Source organism: Alexandromys fortis, unplaced genomic scaffold, assembly GCF_014885135.2.
Source record: "Alexandromys fortis isolate MF-2015 unplaced genomic scaffold, M_Fortis_MF-2015_v1.1 scaffold_7, whole genome shotgun sequence".
NCBI classification, from domain to species: Eukaryota; Metazoa; Chordata; class Mammalia; order Rodentia; family Cricetidae; genus Alexandromys; species Alexandromys fortis.
In genome coordinates, this window is record NW_026067920.1 from 13,727,707 (window position 1) to 13,748,893 (window position 21,187).

The 21,187-nt window shown below is 47.2% G+C and overlaps 1 protein-coding gene across 1 annotated transcript in view; it reads right to left on the reverse strand.

Moving 5' to 3' along the window:
- Ddc (dopa decarboxylase) overlaps positions 1 to 20,705 on the reverse strand; it is an 89,101-nt gene extending 68,396 nt beyond the window's left edge. Inside the window, exons 1-2 of the mRNA XM_050141229.1 lie at positions 20,556 to 20,705; positions 1,194 to 1,402 (exon numbers count right to left, since the gene is read on the reverse strand). Coding sequence (XP_049997186.1) covers positions 1,194 to 1,394 — 201 coding nt within the window. The 5' untranslated portion in view covers positions 1,395 to 1,402; positions 20,556 to 20,705. The remainder of the gene's footprint in view (positions 1 to 1,193; positions 1,403 to 20,555) is intronic.
- Between the last annotated feature and the right edge of the window lie 482 nt (positions 20,706 to 21,187).

Below are 21,187 nucleotides of genomic sequence, written 5' to 3' on the forward strand. Positions count from 1 at the left end.
GGGCCAGCACCAGGCTGCCTGAAACTGTTACCCCGGGGGAGCTAAGCCCAGAGCACTCTTGCTCTGCCCAGTAAACACTCCTATAGAGTGCAGACCCCCGCAGGGAGACTGCACATTTTGCCAGCACCACGCTCCTGTATTCCCCCGTGGCCTGACATTTGACTGTACCTCCCTGCACGGGCTTTGTGCTGACTGGCTTAGCTTATTTGTTCAACTTGTAGGCCAGAGTCAGAATTTTTTAATTTTACTCAGAGAACAAACGGCAGGGGAAATCTCCTGAAGACGAAACTTGACAGGGGCTGTGAGAGGTGTTCTGGAACAGAGGCGCTGAGGCTGAAGACCAGCTGCCTCCCCAGAGCCTCCATCTTCTGTCTGAAAACAAGAGTGAGTACCCGCTATCTCAGCTCCTCCCCCCCCCCCCCCCCCCCCCCCCCCCCNCCCCCCCCCGCCCTGCAGATCACGTGTTTGTTTCTCATTTTCCCCTTAGATCCGCAGCCACCTCAGTGCTGGGGAAGGGGGCAGAGACCCAGCTCAGACTTTACACGTGATTTGGTGATCAGGGTCAGACCCATTTGGTCAGAATCCTGTTAATGAATAGGCTTTTAGGTAAATTGCTTGATGGGCAAAGCAGTGCTGTGGAGACACACCACTGAGGTTCGCTGCAGCCCTTTGATCCCTCTCTATCAGGGATGCTCAGCCATTCTGTGGCCTTGGGCAAAAGCAGTGGACACGGGCCGTACCCAACCAAACTGAAGAAAATGTTTCCTCGGTACATGAAGTACCTTTGGATAGACATAAGAATGCTACAAGTGCCTTTATTTCTTTATTTAGGATAATTAATTAAACTATTTGCAATCAACCATCAGGAGCTTTTTTTTTTCCTTCATAGGATAACTAGGAACCAAGTATGGTGAAGCAAGTACTGAGTTGTGGGGGCCTTGGGAGAAAACCCTCACTCTACCTTTGGAGCCCATGTAATTTGGATCTATCATTGACTAGCCCACGAGAACTTCACAGACCACATAACTTCTCTAAATCTCAGTTGTCTTAGTTGAGACTGAAAAAAAAAAAAAAGGTAGGCATTTCTCTCTAACCTATCTGCTTCCGTGACCCCATGACACCGGAACTGTAGCTTCCAGTCGTGCTATATTAGCATAAACCCAGCCGTCCTCTGAACTCATAGACATACTCACCCCTGGCATGATTATCTTCTCAATATCTTTGATTATGTCTTCATATGCTTCCGGTTCCTGGGGGGCAGCGGTGGGGATTAGGGGCCGAAGGTAGCCAGGCTCCACATCAGGGTACACTGGGCGTCTCTCAATGCCTTCCAGATAGTCAGCTATGTAATCCACCATCTCCTTCCCTCTCCTGCGGAATTCGCTCGAATCCATGTTGAAAACTGAGAAGAGAAATCAACCCACAAAACTTTAAGTCTCTGAACCAGAGGGGCAGGTCCAGGGGGCTGTGACTACATCCTAGAGACCACTCAGCAGCCCTTGCTTTCTTCCACATCTAGACGAGACAGACAGGCCACCGGATCCACCCAGGGCACCACAATGCTGATTCCACACCTCACAAGACACTCAGTGAAGACCCCACAAGCACCTTCATCATTTTATTTATTTTTATTTCAGTAAAATGCAAGAAGCACACATTCACGGATCCTTCCAAGTTTAAGGGCAAACACTGGCCCACATTCTGCCTGTACCCTGCATGATCATGAGAAAGAACCCTGCACTTTGAGGCTCCCAATCCCCACTCTCATCAGCTGAAATGAAGATAATAATGCCAGCCCCTAAGGAGTGGGGTGAGCTCAGCCCAGAGCCCAGGACAGCACAGCCCTGGCCCAAGTTAGAGATGTTTTTTCCTGGCATCCCATGTCCTGGGGACCTGCACCTTTGCCTACAACCTGCTTTTCAGAATGGCGCTTTCTTCGCATCACCCACGCCATACACACAGGCAACTATCACCAACACCACAACAACCTGAACGACGCTGGCTACCGTGGCCATTTTCTCCGTGGGGCTTACTGCGGCTTGCTAGGGCTGAGGATCCCCACACTTTGGCAGTCCATTTGAAGTGTCATTTTAAACAGTGAGATCACTAAGGAAAAACAGTAACAACATAAAGGATGATGTCAAAACAGATCGTGAAAAGAAAAGAAAAAAAGAGGACTCGTATTTACATCACAGGAGCTGAAATACCAGACAGAGTATAGCCTTGTCCAACCTCAGAGGGATTGTGTGCTTCTGGTGATTCGCACAGGTTCCCCAGCTCTGCACTTGCTCAGCAAAGCACAGTGAACCTTAACTGAGGATTCAGATACAAGTTAGCAAGCAGGAGAATCCGAACATCTGGAATTTATGTACAATAAAAAAAAAAAACAAAGCGTATTTGAAAAACAAGAAAGATGGACAACCCCCCCTAGAATCCTATCATCCCCAATTGTAACATGTGTCTTTCCTGAATAGTTCCTAAATTTGTGAGAGACAATTGAATGCTAAACAAAGGATACATTTCTAAATCCCTCCCTTAGTCCAGAGCTTTGTAATTGAAGATGGATTTTCCATCAGAATAAGTACTGGGGATGAGTCAAATCCATTGTGATTAGCAATGGGGCTGACCTTCATGTCATGTTCCCAGCACTTCCCCATGCTCCCCATTGTCTGGGATGGGAGGGGGGTTGGACAGATTTTGTGATGTTAAATGCGTTAGAAATGATTCATCAGACACTTTTTTAAAATGGGAAGACAGACTTTTTATTCAAGAGTATTGCATACGGGAAAGAGTTTGACCTCAACTTTGAAACACCAGGGACAGATGGGGAATTGTAGCCAAAGGGGATTACTCAGGGCTCTCCAGAGGAGTGAAACCCACCATATACATATACTTCTAACTACAAAAGGGAGTTTATTGGATTGACTCACATGCTCAGAGGCTGTTTATTTCCACAATGGCTGTCAGCAAGCTGGAGGGAGGATTGGAGAAACCAGTTGCCACTTGAGTCCAGGGAGACCAATGATGCAGGCCCAGTCAGAGGTCAAGGCCCTGAAGGGGCTTCAGGGAGTCATTGGGTGCTGGGACTTACTGAGAGGCTGAAGAAGCTGGAGTCCCATGTCTCAGGTGACCGGAACTGCAAAAGTCTATGCCTGCTGGGAGAAAGCAGTGGAGCTTCCTCCTTCCGCCTTTCTTCTGCCTTTCGATTCGTCTAACCCAGCCCATTGGTGCTGCTCAGACTCAAAGCGCGTCTCCCTTAGTTCACGAATCATGTCTAAAGTTTTCTGGTAGTGCCTTTTCAGAAGAACCAAGAAATGGGCTTTCCCAATTTCCCAGATATCTCTAATTCCAACCAAGTAACAACCAGGGACAATCATGACAGCAGCTGGTAAAAACCAGTGGGCAAGAAAAATTACTGAGACCGTGGGAGTTAGTTTTGGGGGCCGGGAGGGGTAGCACACTCCATCAGATACCAAGGGTAGAAGGAGACGAATCTGATTAGATACTAGCAATATCCGCCTAGTAGATTTAGCCGAGCTTCTTTGTCAAACTCGGTTTAAGCTGACTATGGTTGTGTTAGGCGGTAGCTGGTTTCCAGGGACAACCTGCTTGATCAGGATTTTCCTACCTCCAGTGTTCTCCCCTAAAGGACAACACACAGGTACAGAGAGCCCAGCCCCCATTTCAGTTATTGTTTGGGTGAACATTTCAGTCATGAGTGCTTGGGAGCCGATGGTGCATAAGATAAGATTTAAATGATAGCAACAACAAGTGCTAAACATCCTGGTAAATGTATTTCAGTTATGTGCCTTCTACACACTGTGACTGGGCTGTAGTTGAGGAATATTACTGTCATTACCTGCTTCCTGTTCTGTTAGTGGGAAGGTGTATGTGTGTATGTGTGTGCGCGTGCGTGCGTGTGTGTGTGTGTGTACGTGTGCATGTGTGTATGTGTGTGTGCGTGAGTGTGTGTTTAGGTGTATGTGTGTGTGCGCGCGCGTGTGTGTGTACGTGTGCATGTGTGTATGTGTGTATGCGTGTGTGTGTGTTTGGTGGGAGTGGGGGGCGGTTTCGGGGTTGATGCTCAGGGTTAAGGGCTGACCTGCTCAGACTCAGGCTGTACACTAACACCCTACATGAGCTGCTGACGCACTAAATGAAAAATTTCTGTGCCCCGATAAGCCTTTCCGCCAACGCAATAATCCAAATCAGACCAAATCAAACCGAATTAGAAAAAGCCCAGGTTTAATGAATACAAATGCTCCCGGATGGCTTTCCAGCTCCCCAGAGAGGAGATGGGAAAGGAAGATCAGAAAACTAGGAGGCAGTTTAAATATCCAGTGGGTGTGGTCCTGAGCATCTCTGGAGAGGGGTCATCATTTGGCGGGGCTTTCTCCCCAGTAGAGTCTGGACTGAGGCAACTCCGAGGGAGAGGGGACTTGGGGTGGCGCCTCCGCCAGAGCACTAACCCCTGTTTTCCTTAACTAAAAACAAAAATGAAGATAATGATAGTACCGCCATAAGAATTTCGTTGTGAAAATTCAATAAACACCTAGCAATAGCCTTGAACAGTGGTACGAAATAATCACTCAGGAATTGTCAGCCATAGTAGCGCACCATTGTTTGCCTTTTCATCTTCTGAGGTTTCAGTTACTTGCAGTCAACTGCAATCGGAAGACATTCCATGGAAAATAGGTAAAATTTCATTCTGCATGACGGGATGGCATCTGGGCCTTCCTGCTCCGTGCCACCCAGCACAGGAGCCATCCCTTACCACAGTGTTTCCCCACTGCTTACACCACCAGCCTGTCAGCCGCTTGGTAGTTGTCAGACTGTCACAGCATAGCAGTTCTTTCATTCCAGTGAGCCTCGCGCGAACACAGTAGCTGCTCTGTTGCAAATCAGGTACCCTTAGCTTCTTTCTGTGCCTCATTTATTAAATGAGCTTCATCCCAGGTGTGTGTGCACAGGATCCATTTCTGTCCTGAGTTTCGGGTAGCCCCCCAGAGGTCTTGAACTGTATGTCTCTGTGAGTGACAGGCAACTACTGTCGGAGCTTTTCCTTACGATTCCAAATCCTACCTCCACTTCTCTGCTCCTGCACGTTTTCATTTTACGTTAGAAAATCCTAAAAGTGGAAAACATTTATTTTTTTTTAAAATCATTTCTTTAGGACAGATTTTTCAGAGATATATGGCTTTAGTGTTTTTTAAATTATACTGCCAAATTTCTCTGAACACATGGCTTTATCGAGTTACTCTTCTAATGGGGTGTGCGGTACAGTCTCTGAGGTTAATTTTAAACTTTACCCGTCTCATAACCATGAATGGCTCCCTTTTAATGTTGGCTGTTAAAATCAAATAGTGCTCTGATGTTTCTCTGACGTTTGGATTTCTTCATTTATGAATTGCTTATTCATTATATTTTTTCCACATGGATATTAGCTATTTTTTTTATTTAATTGCAAGGATCCTAACATATTAAAACTTCTACCTTCGTATCTGTGATATGTTTTATGACATTTTCCTCCTTTAGGCCTGTTCTAGTTTGGCATGATGGCTTGCAAGAGTCAGAATAAAGAAGCCTTATAAGAGCTTTAATTTTTTTATGGCAAAATCTCACATATTTCCCTTTATGATTTAGACCTTGCATGTGATTTTTATAATCGCCTAAAAGGGACCATTTTTTTGCAGTCTCTGTCCTACTAAGGGTGTGTGTGTGTGTGTGTGTGTGTGCATGTGTTGCAGGAAGCTGAAGTCTCGAAAAGAGAAGCCGTACAAAGTCGCGAGAGCCCCTCAGCCTCTCAGAAAAGCAGCAACTGAGCCTTTCTCCTGGGAATAAGAGAGTTTTATGGACAAAGCAGGATGTGCCAGGGAGAAAACAAACAAGCACGCCCCGACTCACTCTGAAAGGAAATATTCCTAGTCAAACTGTAATATAATACCTGGTTATTCTTCTCAAACCATCTTGTCATTTATTTGAAGATTATTTCCCACTGAAACCTTTACAGAAGGTACTTAGGGCACAGCCTCAAGAGACTCTCACGCTCATTTTGGAGCTGCCTGATATTCATGGCTCCAAGTTGGGCAAATATTAGCTGGAAGATGTAGACTGTGATAAGGGCAACGGCCTAGGCTTCTCCAGACCCCTGAAAGACTTTCTGTTGACACAACCTGATCTGTCTGGGCAGCAGCTGCACCGCGTGGCGTTCGCATGGAGCCCCTGTCATCGTCGGTGCATGTGTGGTGAACCGGCCACCTCCCTGGATGTTTTATTATATCAGTGACAGTCAACACAGCTCCCTACCCACGGGCGTCAGGGATATATGAACTCCCCCTGAACTCTCGCAGGGCCCCCCAGTCAACCCTCCGTTAAGAAGTTATTATTATGGTTGTAATTTGCCGTTCTACCACTGCCCTTTGGTAACTGAGAATGAATTAATGAATGAACAAACGAATAAGTAAATAAATAAGTTTGGCCTTCTAAATATTTTATTTCTGTTCTATTCTATATTGGATCCTACCCTGCTTTTGTGACAACTTCCAACACCAGGTCACCACATCTGTGGTAGAGAGAGAGTCATAGCTACTCAAGTGAGGCCCACAACCACAGCCTCATCTGGCCTTCAATTTGGGTAATTTTCACCATGCCCACGCTATAGAGTCTCTACTCTCTGCAACTTCACTTACTGGAGTTCTCTGCCATAGGCATTTTCTCAGAGCTCCATCCAGGCCCCTGCTGACATTCTTATAAGCTGTCGGGGATAGCATAGGAATTCTGCTTCCATGGGACGTTGGTGAAGAATTTTGGCGGCAAACCTAAAGCTCACGTCCTACCACGGTGTACTCCAAGGAGCGAGCTCCTGTGTGTTCTGGAAGGGCAGCAGAGTTCCGGGCACCCGTGCGTACATAGTCTTGCCTAGCATTTCACATTTTCCACACTTCTACCCAAGACCGTAACAAAGTGTCTCTAACAATCTGAAGAATGACTATATGAGGCTTCACCTCACAACAGCAACGAAACGCCACGTCCCTGAGCCTTTTTCAACTCTTAAGATGCTGGCGAAGTGGTGTGTTTCTAAAGGAACTTGGGGTGAGTGTTTTTACTAGTGACTGCGTTGCACAGGAATAGTCAAAACTGGCTCAAGAGCAGCCTTGGTATGCGCCAGTGTCAGGCGACCCAAGGTCAAGGGTACTTCTTTAGTTACCATGGAGCCTCCAACCTTCAACCTTTCTAAGGTTTCCTGTCAGCTCCTGCAAAGGCAAACAGGCATGAAAGCACCACCAGGAGAGCCGTCGGCAGGATGAAAAGAGGGCACATGTTGAGTGCCCGTTGCACAGTCCACACTCAGGAAAAAACTTTTATTAGTAATCAGGCAAGTATTGTGCAGAGGAAGGGGGGGGGACATGTGGGAATGCCTTCCTCTCCTCTCCTCTCTCCTCCCCTCTCCTTTCCTTCCTTCCCTTTCTCTCTCTTCCCCTCCCCTTCTCTTCCCCTCCTGTCTCCTCCCCTACCCTCTCCTCTCTTATTCTCTCCTCTCCTCTCCCCTCTCCTCCCCTACCCTCTCCTCTCCTATTCTCTCCTCTCCTCTCCCCTCTCCTCCCCTACCTTCTCCTCCTCTCCTCTCCTTCCTCCTCACCTTCTGCAATCCAGGCTAGACTGGGACTCACTTATGTAGCCCAGGGTTGGCCTTGTACTTCTGATCTTCCTGCCTCCACTTCCCAAGTTCACAGACCACAGCCTATTATATAACACACTAGACACAAAGTTGGGTGTTCTAGAGTTTTAAGTCAAAGGAAAACCACTGAGCAGAAGTGCCTTGCCTTCTGGCTTTAGAGACCACTCTCTCAGGTTATCTCAACCGCGTTTCTGCCCTACAACTCACAAACTTCCCTTCATGGGACGGAAAGCCTGCTGTTCTACAGCCACCATTTTCTTTCCAGTCTCGAGAAGAGGGCCGCCCTGACCACAGATGTTCTAAAAGTCAGAGCAGGGGAATATGGGGCCAGAATGTAGAGCCCAAATCTCTGCTGGCTTGGGTCTTTCTGTGAGTGTCCTGTGTTTCTGGTCGCTGGTGATGTAGGAAGCAAAGAGGGAAGAAGAAATCATCTCCCCACAGTCTCCTTCACAGGCAGGATCCCAGTGACCTAAGGACCGCCCACTAGAGGTCTTGTCACCTGCCAATAACGCCACTCAGGGGTCCAGCGTAACAAGTAGATGTCAGGTGGACGCTCCGCTGTAGCAGAGAGTTTTGTCAGGATTCTTAACAAGTAAGGGTGAGGCACAGAGAGGCCGACTGCTAGCAAGGTCATGTTTCAGCTGAGCTCTTGCTACCACTGGACTCGAACCCAGAGCATCCTAGCAGCTGTTGCAAATGCCCCTTACTTAACAATCCCTAGAAAAGTGACCTAAAAGAACATCAGAACTTGAAGCCCAACCATTTCTTGAGCCTCAGGGACAGCCATGATTCCCAAACGCCTCTCAGGGCCCCTAGCACAGCAGCTTCCAAGGCATCTTAGTTGGTGAGAGGCCATGCTCATCACAAAGGGAAGCAAGAGGATGCTGGGTTTGGGTAGTGCTCATTGAAATGTAACCACAATCAGGCCCTCACTTGGGTCCATTTGTGCTATTGCAGAAGAACATGGCAAACCAGGTGGCTTGCACTCCGCAGACAGTGGTTTGGCAAAGTCGCAGAAGCTAGGATTCTGAAATCATGTCTGCTTTCTGGTGAGATGCCTCTCCCAGGCCTCACACTGCTAACTTCTTGCAATGTCCTTGGACAAAGGAACAGGGGCTCACTTTAGGACCTCTGCCATCTTCTAGACTGTATTCTTTTGACCAGTGTGCCTCATAAGGCTTCACTTCCTAATACCATCAGGTCCTGCCATAAAACTTGAACATAGGCTCATGGACGATACAGGTCACAGTCCTTTGAACACTGCTTCCAATCTGTGAAACATCCATACTCCCAACCCCACACAGAACTATAATGATGCCACAAGATGCTCAAAGTCTGCCAGGGTGCCCTACCCTTGCCCTTTGGCACACGTGACAAGAGCCACTGTTTCTTTTTCATTTCCTGTTTCATAACAACCATGCTGCATCTAAGCATTTCCCTGGCTGACGATGCATGGAGTTTAACGCTTTTCAGCCATGTTCTCACGGGAAAATACTGTTCCTAATCATATCTCCGTCACCATACTGTGCGATGCAAGTTAGAGAAACCGAGAAAAATGCATCGCATTTGTGACTTTAAAAGCAAAAAGAGACTATTGGGGACAGAGACACAGCTTTTTTTTTTTCCTTTTGCATTTTTTGCACTTTACAATTTGCTTTCTCTACACATCGGTGTGCAAAAACAGAACACAACCAAAACTGAGACCTCAGCGTTCCTTTGCTCTCATTCATCCCCACTGACCAGCCAGCGCCTGATGTAAGGGATGGGACTGCCAAGGGTCAGGTGGGGTGACTGAAGCTCCGTGGGGCAGGTGACACCATCGAGGGTGTCCTGGAAGGATATGAGCTCCTGCCGTGCACGGAACGGGTGTGAGTTGTACAGTTCCTTTTGCATATTATTTAATTCTTCCTAGGAAACCAACAACACCACAGAAAGCTTAGCTCTACATAAGAACAATCCAAACATGCATCTCAATTAGCTTTTCTCATCCACCCAAATTTCAAATAAAAACATCGAAGTCTTCCCGCTTTTGCTCACGTGAGCTATTTTTAAAGATTTACCCAAGAAGCATCAGGTGATCTTCATTGAAAACTCCCTCCTTATTTGACAGCACCCCCAAGAGTTCTTTGCAGAAGGAACGCTCCTCCCCCACTCTGTGTTTTCCCCTCGATTCGTCCCCCCCCTTTTTTTTGCTTTTGACCTTGAAGTCACATAAGTCGTCGATGAAAGATCATAGGCCACTTGCCTTTTCTATAGGCCAGAGACTCCTCTGACCGTGTTCCAGTGGCTGCCTCTTGGTAATTGTCTCATATTGGTTTATTGTCTTTGCAAACACAGACACCTGGCATTGTGAGTCTATTTGGTGCCCTTTGGTACCCGCTTCTGGTAGTCTCAATTTTCTCTCACGAATGAGGTCAGTGGTAAACACTGACTTCTCGGTCCCTCATTATCCCTTGTATTGCACAGATGCTGGCCTGTCACTGTGTTGCTAAGAACCCTGTATTTCAGGCTCTCCCCCATTCGGTTCTGGGAATACATTGACATTTGGTTGGCATATTCTATTGTCCGAGAAACCAAACAAGTCAGTATTTCTTAACCTTCTGCTAAGCGCACGGAATTCACAGTATCTTATTTAATACCCAGTAACCCTGTAAGGTGAGGATTATTATGACTGCTATTACCAAAGTCACACAGCCAGCAGGAGGGCGCTGTCCTCCTGCCTTCTGAAACCAGCCTCTTCCCAGTCAGCCCTTGGTCTGGACGTTCCACACTCCCTGAAGGCTGAGAAGCACAAGTGGACCCCAACAAGGTCTCCTGCCAGGACTGGCCCCAAGAGCAACTGCAGGGGTCCTGCCTATGCCACTGGGGTCCTGCTTCTCCTCTCATATTGGAGATCAGAAGAGAAGCTTCAGCAAAAGGGCTGAGTCACCACACTGCCCACCCTCCTGGGTGCATCTCCATGGGAACGGGCTGGCCGTTGTCCTTCATTCCCTCCATTTACACAGGGCTCTACAAAACAGTGACAAGGTTACCTCCCCTTCAGAAGTAAGACAGCAGCTGGCTTGCCTACACCTGCAGAGATCAAAGGGGGCTTGCACACATGGACCTAGCCCAGCAACAAGGCAAACCCAGTTCCTTCCCACCTCATGTCGCTCAGGCACTGGAATTTTAACCTTCCTTATAAACTTGCTCTGCTTGCTTTAGAGGTACATCTGTGCCCATGAGGGTCTTCCTGCCAAAATGCCTATCAATGGGAGAGGATTTAAGGATTGTTCTAAAATGCTGGCGAGCATTGCTTCCCCAACACTTCCTAAAACTTAACACCAGACCTAAGATGAGTTTGTAACAGTTCAGGGTAGAGCCTTCATGGTAATCAATAGCTCCAAGAGCAGGAAAAAGATGGAAGCAGATCCCTGGACATTTCTCTTTGGCTGTGTGGAGGCTCAGAGAATAATTTCATTTTCTTTATCTTATTAGCACGGCCCCTGTGTGGAGGCCCACACACCATGTGCCCAAGGGGAGAGGAAAGGATGCTATCACAGAGGACAAGGTCTTCTCTCTCTGCGGACATCCAGATACCCCTCCCTGGTTAGTTCTTCATTATCCTGGGATATCCTGATCCAGGACTCTGCAGGCTGTGGCCGAGCTTGGGGTAACCCTGAATGAAGTCTGTTTTCCTCTGGCAACCCTGAAAGTTCCAAAAGCAGCCAGCTTTCCTGAGATTGTCACTTTTGCTTTGATCCTGTTTTGGAGAGGAAACATGGTGTTTCCAAGTAAGAACTTGTGTATAAGGAGCAGAACTGGAAACCTTTGAGGGGGAAAAAATAAAAAGGCAAGAAAGAAGAAAACCCAGGTAACTTGGCTGAAGTTGCCTTGGAAACTGGAGCTAAAAGGATGCAGAGGGCAGGGAGGATGCACCCTTCCAGCGTGGTTGCCTTGCTCATTTACAACAGAGCTCCCAGATACTATCTGTGCGTCCATTGCATGCACAGCCCTTTAAGAGCAAGGTTACTGCAACTTGTGGGAGGCTGTTGTTCGTTCTCCTTCACCAGCAAAGCACACCCAGGTCTGTGACCCCAAAGCTGCCTCCTCACTTCCATCCCACAGGTACAGGAGTCTCCTGAAAACCAGTCCACTCGCTTGCTACAATACTTCAACTAACAAGGGCTAAGAAGCCACCAGAAGTTCCAATTCTCTACTGGACTCATATAGAAATGATTCCAAATAGGCAGGCAGAGGCTGGTACCCTTAGCAGAAAGTTCCCTTAGCAGTCCTGCCACCTGTGATGTCAGATGCCTAAGCCTTCTCAGCCAGCAGTATCTCTGTCCCTAGAAAGACACCATGACCAAAATCAACCAGAGACGCCCACTCCGGCCCCGGGGTCGTTGTCTGGCAGAAGTGGGTGCTGGGGTCTGACCCTGAGCCATGTAGACAAAGGGCTGTACTCACAGGCAGCTGGAGTCGCCTCCTCTCTATTCGCTCTCTTGCTCTCTCTCTCTCTCTCTCCTTGGTGACAGTTAAAAGGCACAGAGGATGCGATTGCCATTTATGTAGACAAAGTGTCCGCCTCCCGAAGCCAATCAGCAGCTTTCTCCGCATTATTTACCCAGAGCCTCTCCTGCTCTCTCTCTGTGTTCCTCCTGCTCCACAGGATGGAGCCCAGCAGGGCAGAGAGGGAACAATGGGACCTGGAGAGAGGCCCAGGAAAGGTGGGTCCTGGGTTCCCTGTCACTGTGTGGGACCCAGACGAGGGACCAGTGCTCCTAGAGACTCCTAGCAACTCAAACCCTAGGCTCCATTCTAGGGGAGAGCCTGACTCACACCCTCCTTCTTCCATGGGCACCACTGGAATGCTGCCTGACACAGGGATTGTCAGGGACTAAGAGCACCAAACCTAAATCCCACTCAATTCCTTCAATGAACAGTACTGGTTCCTTTGACCAATCACCATCCAAACTCTGTTGGGCTCTGTACACTTATGTTTAGTGTGTAGGGGTGAGAAGAGGCAGACCTTACATCCCGCTAATCAGTGGGACTTAAGGGTCTTATTATTATTCTAGAACAGGAGCCTGGGCCATGCAGATAAGGAAAAGATGGAAGAAGAGTCATTCTGAACAGTATCAATATTCAGACATTTCTATCAGAACCACAGATACACATACACAGAGAACACATATGTGCATAGAGAACACACATATGTTCAGAGAGTACACACCCAGAGATACGTATACACCCAGAGATATGCACACACAGAGAGCGGAGCACACATATATGCATAGAGGGTACCCACACGTTTACAAAGGGCACACTCATGCACATATTGCACACACATATCAATAGAGTATACACACAGCCAGAGAGAGCAGACACATGCACAGAGAACAAACACATGCAATAGCACACACGTTGCATACAGGGTACCCACATGTGTACAGAGGACACACGTATGCATAGAGGGCACATATATTAACAGAGAACATCCATCGGCACAGAGAGCACATATATGCATAGACAATACACACATGTAGAGAGAGCACACTCATGTATAGAAGGTATCCACACATGCACAAATGTCACATACCTATAAACAGAGAACATATATACACACGCACAGAGAGCACACACGCAGGGGCACATGCAAATGTGCATGTATGTGTGTACACACACCAGTACAAATGTATACATGCAGTCACTATGCTCATGCATGTGTACACATAAAATGGATATGTATGCAGACACATGCATACACTGACATACACACACATATACAGTTACACATATAACACACACGCACCATGTTCAGGGTCTGTATACAGTCCAGAATCAGGGATTCTCCAAGGAGAACTGATCATCCGTGGTGTGGCCCCAGCAGGATCTCTTCACAGACACCTTTGGGACAGAGGCAGTGGCTTCCAGGACAGCAGAATGTACCAGAGGTGAGGGCGATGTAGCAGGGGGAGCCAGCACATGGTTGTCGGCCATGGTTGAGGAACTCTGACCCTCAGCGCAAGCAGCTCCCTCTATTACCAGTGCAGACGGCAGACATGCCCACAATGGAGGATGTAAGGAGATTAGGTCCATCTGCACAGAGGGAGCTCCCCAGCACCTGGTACCATCATCAGTGGAGCCTAGCTGAACGGGCAGGAGACTGGCAGCAACCCCCCCCCGCCCCCGCCCTCATTACCAAGACTATTGGAGAGAGCCACAGTGAGGTGGGAAAGGCAGTCGCCAAGTTGAACAGACATCCTCAGACTGACGCCTCCCCAGCAAGTCTCACTGTTGCCTATACTGTTATGAGGAAGAAGGGTCCCTGATCAGGGAGGACTGGCCAGGAGCAAGGGGACAGGAAAGATGACTACACACACTGGACTCTAGGAAGATCAGACCCATGGGAAGACACAGAGCTCTACCTGGAGCAGGGTCCTGAGAAAAACTGGCTGTGTACAAGAAGCCCATGACCCCGGGCACAAGTGTCTGGAGATGATGTCCGTGGGCAAAGGGGAATCCTCTGCTTAATGGAGACTGTCCCTGGTAGCACTTGGCATTTTAAGGCTTCTGTTCTAGACTTTTCATGTAGATTCCCTGAGCCTCACAACACCTTTCTCTACCAGATGATGGGGAAACAACCTCAGAGTTCGGGGTACGTGCTGAAGATTACAGAGCTGCAGACATTTGAGGAAATAGGCATCTTAACTTCTTTAAATACATGTATGGAAACATTACCCCAATATCATCATCATTGTTTGAGGGGGGGGGAGGTGTTCAAGACAGGGTTTCTCTGTATCATCTTGACTGTCCTGGAACTCACTCTGTAGACCAGGCTGGCCTCAAGCACACAGAGATCTGCCTGCCTCTGCCTCCTGAGCGCTGGAATTAAAGGCATGGGCCACCACTGCCCAGCTTACCCTGACATTATATAAAATGTTTCTATTCTTAAATATCAGTCAACAGTGCTGGGTGGTGGCAGCTGCCCATGTTTTTAATCCCAGTACTTGGAATGCAAAGGCAGGTGAATTTCTTTGAGTTTGAGGTCAGCCTGTTCTACAGAGTGAGTTCCAGGACAGTCAAGGCTACACAGAGAAACCCTGATTCGACCCCTGTCCCCAGACAAATTTCATTCAACAAAATAAGATCGGCGATGGCAAAGCCTAGGAAGAGGACGGGGACATCCAGACAGCACAGGGACCATGCTTGTGTGCTTGAAGGGCATGTGGGCCCTCAGAAGTTTGAAGCAGAATGTGAAGGTGTCTCAGGTTCATGTGTAGAAACTCCCTGAGCAGCTCTCAGGGAGAAAACTGGAGGTTGGACAGGCAGGAATGAGAGCACCCAGAGATGTAAGACTTATTAAAAAAGAGTAGAAGGGAAAAAAGACCCGAGGCAGCCTGGGAAGGGCCTGAGGTATGCAGTCCGACCAGCAGGCCGCAGGTCCTGGACTGAAATTTGCTCTGACCACCTGTGAGGGAGAGTTGCGCTTTTTGCGCCACAGTGAAGCGGATAGGTCAACATTTACAACAGAAGCAAACCAAGAGGAACGGAGCCAACAAAAGCCGGTAGAAACTCTGCAGGGCTGTGGAGAAACACACAGGAAGGTGAGACTAAATGGAAACAAACCGGTGCTGAATAGGAACTGCCAAGGTTATAAATACTTGAATTCTTCTCTAACAGGCGAACAGTCTCAGTGCCACCGTAATAAAAATCCAACACATGTCTCGGGCTCTGAAATAGAAGTGGAAAAGCGGAAGTCTAAGAAAGGCCAGTGGAGTTCTGAGAAGGAAGCTCCTGATGGCAGCAAGGTGGGGGCTGGGGATGGCTGCGGCGTGGGGGCGGGGAGGGGGGGGGAGGAGAGGAGGGGCAGCAGTCTCCAGACTCACAAACACAGTGGTGCCGTGTGCAGTGTATGGAATGAGGTCTGCAGGGTGCAAATAGACTCATGGGCAGCTAAATAGAGTAGAAATTCCAGAAGGGAGAAAACAGAGCCCTGAGTGTGGAAAATTGACAGGTGCACATTGCAGACCAAAATGGAAAGGGCGGGGTAGTAGACGCTGCCACGGCGACAACTGTGCTCCACTTGGAAGGACGTGACTCTGGATGCTTTCCTCGCTGCATCCTGACGGGTAGGGGCAGCGTCTAAAAGAAACCGAGGGGCATGTCTTTCATGATATTGGAGCAAAAGGACTTCTTAAATGGTTTACTTTTCCAGCTAACCATAAAAGATGGACAGATTTGATCCCCCTCCCCCTTCTAGTACTTCAAACTGCAAGAGCTAGAAACTAGAGGGAGGCTTTGGAGGCATCTTCCTGACTGTAGGTGAGCAACTATGAATAAAAAATAAGAACCGGCCAGGAGGTGGTGGCAAGCAGAGGCAGGCAGAGCTCTCTGAGTTCAAGGCCAGCCTGGTTTATAGAGTGAGTTCCAGGACAACCAGGACTACATAGAGAAACCCTGTCTCGGAAAACCAAAAAGAAATAAAGAAGGAGGAGGAGAAGGAGGAGGAGGAGGAGGAGGGAAGGGAAGGAAGGAAAGGAAAGGAAAGGAAAGGAAAGGAAAGGAAAGGAAAGGAAAGGAAAGGAAAGGAAAGGAAAGGAAAGGAAAGGAAAGGAAAGGAAAAATCAATATAGAAAAACAAGCCTTTGTGAGACATAGAATCCAGGATTCTCATGAGCATGGGGATACAACCTTGTGGTTGGTATCAGAGAAAAGACTATTTATTAGAAACAGTTAGGGTTGAGACTGTTTTATAAGGAAACCTATGTCTTGACCACTTATCTATGCTCTCTTTAAAATTTTAATATCTTGCTTATTAATTCAGGTGGATTTCCAGGTCGACAGTCATCCCTCCTCTGAGTGTAACAGGTTCATGCCTCCCTGGCCTTTCCTGTCAGTGTTTTCTGGCCTCCCTTTGCTGCATGTTCCAGCGGGCCCTGGAGCTCTCAACAATACACGCATGTAGGGAGAGCACCCATATGTATAGAAGGTACCCACACATATGGTACCTTCTATATGTATGCACAAAGGTCACATACATGTACACACAGTGCAACCAAGGCTATTGGACAGACATATGCTCAATCTAGTTTACATAAAAGCCATGTAACTATGTCCCCCATGAAACACAATGTTAGTGTAAAACTACAATTGAATCGCATTGAAAGGATCTGTTTTTCCTCCATTGTGGTAGTGATATACTTTTTACCTTTTGAGATATGGCAACCAGAACACTTAAAATTGGAAATTACCCATGTGCCTGGGCCTGAAAACACTTATTCCTAAACACTATGGTTTAAAAGCACTTAGCATGCAGCCTGGTCCTACTGACTTTGAAAGGAATGCCTGTAACATTTTTGCTGTTAATTATAACTGGGAATTCAGTATTCCTTACCCAAACTGTAGGTGTGATGAGTAACAGGCGGTTTGGATCTGGGGTGTCCCCCAGAGGTCACTGGCTGAGCCCTGGGCACCCCTCACCTACATCCTGCCACCATCAATGGTGCTGTTTGGAGGTGGTGGAAGCTTAAGGGTTTAACCTACTTGAAACTGGCTCATTGGGAAGGTGCCCTTGAAGGGGATATTGAGGCCTCAGCCCTGTTCTCTTCTTTTCTTTTGTACCTGGCTCTGAGGTGAAGGGATTAGATTTCAGGGACATATGAGAGAACTGAAGGTTCCATGCATGTCCAATAAACTCGTGGGTTCTTCAGCTGTGGATTTGACTGTCTATGTGTCAGAAATGAGCTTTAAAATTATTTAAATTTTAAATAAAGCTACACTGAACACATACATTTTTTTTCTTGTCATTATCTCTGTACAATCAAGTATTAACAACTGCTCACATTGTATTAGGTATCATATGTAATCTAGAGAGGACTCACAAGTATAGGAGTACCTGTAGGTTAGAAGCTGAATAGGCCAACCAATTTTTAAAAGGCACTTGAAAATTCATGGGTAACCGGTGGTTGTCGTGTATGCCTTTAATCCCAGGCAGGCAGATCTTTGAGGTTCAGGCCAACCTGGTCTATAGAGTGAGTTCCTGGACAGTCAGAGCTACACAGAGAAATCCTGTCTTGGAAAGAAAAAAAAAAAAAACAAAGAAAAGAAAGACAGGAAAGAAGGAAGGGAAAGGGGGGGGGCTTGGGAGGTGGTGGCACATGCCTCTAATCCCAGTACTTGGGAGGCAGAGGCAGGTGGATCTCTCTGTGTTCCAGGGCAACCTAGTCTACAGAACAAGTTCCAGGACAGTCTCCAAAGCTCAGAGAAACTCTGTCTTGAAACAACAACATCAACAACAAAACAAAAAGAAAGAAAGGAGGAAAGAAAATGAATTCATGGGTGTTGGCATCGTCAGGGTTCCAAAATCCATCTCTCACGGGTGTAGAAATAATTATAAGTAGTAAAGACATGCTGGAATTTTCCGTTCTGGTGGCCTATTTATAATTTCTCCCTATAATTGCACTAAGGTTTCTTGTATGTATTTGAACTTCTATGTGTTTAGAACTGTACTATACTCTTTTTTCCCCCCTAACATACTATTTTTATTAATTATTTGGAAATTCTGCAGTACACCTCAATCACACTTCTCATCCTCCCCTGGTCCATCCTCATAACCTTGTACTCCCCCCAAAACACAAACAAAGAGAAAAACAGCAACCAAAAGCCACAAAGTCCAATCTCTGTGCTGCCCATAAACTCACTGGAGCATGGTCAAACGCCCAGTGGCCAGCACTTTAAAGAATACTGAGTGCCCCTCCCCCTGGAAGCCATCAACTGTGAAGAGCTACACTTGAGCATCTTTACCACAGCTTTTAAGGGCTCTCTTCAATAACCGTCCGTCTGTTTAGGACTGTTTCCTTTTTGTATTATACTCTTGACAGAGCGGAATGTCATTTGATTTACTGATACACCACAATTACTGAGTGGATTACTCAAAGAACTTTATTCAAATTTGAAAATCTCCTTTTCTTCCTCAGCCCCCCCCCCCAAGGGGGTGTCCTCCAGGCTGGAGACCCTTCTGAGGTAGCTCAGAGTTTTGTGAGGGGATTGTCTCAGATCTGGGAGCATGAGCCCTCTGAGGTTTATGAGTAGACCCACCTGAGGATGACGGTTTGCCACCTCATCGCTCTGGTGGCACCAGTCCCGTACTGCATGCTATCTTGAAAGCCCAGAACTGTTCCCTCCAATCTGGTCCTGCGCTTCTGGCTTTCTGGCTGGGCTCTAGCTTCACCCCTGCACTTCCCACTCTCTCTACTCTCATCTCACTCTCCTAACCACAACCCTACCTTTCCTGTCTCATCTCTCTGCATGGCATAGCTTGATTCTTAAAAAAAAAAAAAAAAAAAAAAAAACATTTATTGCTTCCTTCTTATACTTCTTTTTTTTTTTAGATTTATTTATTTATTATGTACACAGAGTTCAGCCTCCATGACTGCAGGCCAGAAGAGAGCACCAGATCTCATTACAGATGGTTGCGAGCCACCATGTGGTTGCTGGGAATTGAACTCAGGACCTCTGGAAGAGCAGTCAGTGCTCTTAACCTCTGAGCCATCTCTCCAGCCCCCTCCTTCTTATACTTCTATGACACTTCTTCCTAAAGCTTTTATGCAGTCCAAGTATAGTAAAATTATAGTGATTAACTAGAAGAGCTTGTATTGAAAACAGAGAATAAATTCAAAATAGAGTTGGTCACAGATTCCACAGAGAAGACAGCTAGATTTCATCAGTGAAGAACGCTAACCGGCAGGGTTTTGACTTTCGAATGCTGATGTTTTCATTCATTCAAACATTGGTGATGATTTTTCATCTTTGGTTCTCCCATAAATAATAAATCACATGCATGTTTAATATTTAAGGGACTCCGAGGAACTTTCATATGAAGCCACTATAGTATCTGGGCCCCAGAAACTGCTTCAAAAACACATCTTTCCGTGAATGAATGGCAGAGCAGAACATGCCAGGCTACGAAGTGAAAGTCATTGCTGTTCTGATCCCATCACATTCGCTGTGAGAAAGATCGCATGCCATCTTCCTCGCCTCTTCTGCCTTAGTCTATGCACCGGGGAGATGGAGCACAACATAAATTCTGTTTTTGATGGAGACCAGGACAAGCCAAACGCACAGCACTTGTTTTTACTCATACAGATGTAGACCGTGATTTCTTTCCGTGGATTCTACTTTTCTTCCTCCCTGTCTTCTCTCTCTTTCTTTTTTAAGACCAGGCTGGCCTCAAGCTCACAGAGATCTGCCTGCTTCTGTCTCCCAAGTGCTGGAATTAAGTGTGTGCCACCACTTTCTGGGGGGGGGGGATTCTATTTTTCAAGGAGAACTGGAACCAGTGATGTAAATTAAAATGTCTAGTAAATTAAAGTATTGAAAAAAGAGAGCCCCTTAGAGAACCACAGACACTGTTCAGGTAAGAAAGATTTCATATTTATCAATCATCTCCCATGTATGTGATGAGCTCATTCAGAGCAGAGTGTTTAATCTTCCCAGGAACCTGGCAAGGCAGGTTCCACCAACACCCCCATTTCCCGGGTGACGAGGCCTAGGGGAGTGAACGCCTGATGCCCCCTTAGTGTGTATTCTCTTGTGAAGGAGACTCCTTGTCTTCATCTGCTACCGAACAGCCAACTGAAGTTACCGTGGCCCCACTGCGTGTGAGTTCCAGCTGAGTCTGTGTGTGTACACACATGTGCAACCAGCCCTGCAGTCACAATAGGACCAAAAGGTTTGCCAAGGCTTCAGCGCAAGAGGAAGCATTTTGTCATCAGTAGTCCCCATTCTCAGGAGAGCCATCCTTTCAGCACACATTCAGTAGCGCGGAGCCCAAGAGCCACAATGGACACGGCGCCTTTTCAGCAACTAGAGTCGGACAAAATACAACACTTACTTGCTGAGGGTTTGGATTCCTTGCGGCTCCACTCTGCCGTTAGAGACTGCCCTGCTTTGCGAACTGAAGCGAGGGTGGCAACTCAGCTGGGAACGTGGTGCTTGGGGCAGTTACTATCTTTGCAGCTTGGCACCGATGCATTTCTTCGTCCTTGCATTTTAGCCCCGTATTCTGGTTAAACATTAATTGCAAGTGGTATAAAGGTCAAGGCAGTCTAAAGAAAGCCGCACACACGCTTGGGGGTTGGGGTGCAGTTCTTCTTTGGACTCCTAAGAAAGGTTATCGGGTGAGTCTGATTTACAACAAGCCCTGACAAGTTGGGTCTTTCTTACTGAATAACCCTACCGTCTATGCTGGCCTACATTGCCTCAGTTTCGTGTTGTTAGCCCCGGTAGGCGATTCCATAATTCCAAGTCCTGTGCCAGGAAAAGATTGTCCTACAAAAGGTCCTTCCCTCTGCCCAGAGCCTTTAAATTGCCTGGATATCTCCCGGGTCTCTAGAGCTGGACCAGGCAGAACCCATCTGCTTGCCTTCCATCCCAACTCATTGACACTTGTGATACAGGGCACAGTATAATGATTGAGATTTTGATTAATTTCAGGAAATCCAAGCTGACAGAGTTTCACTGGTG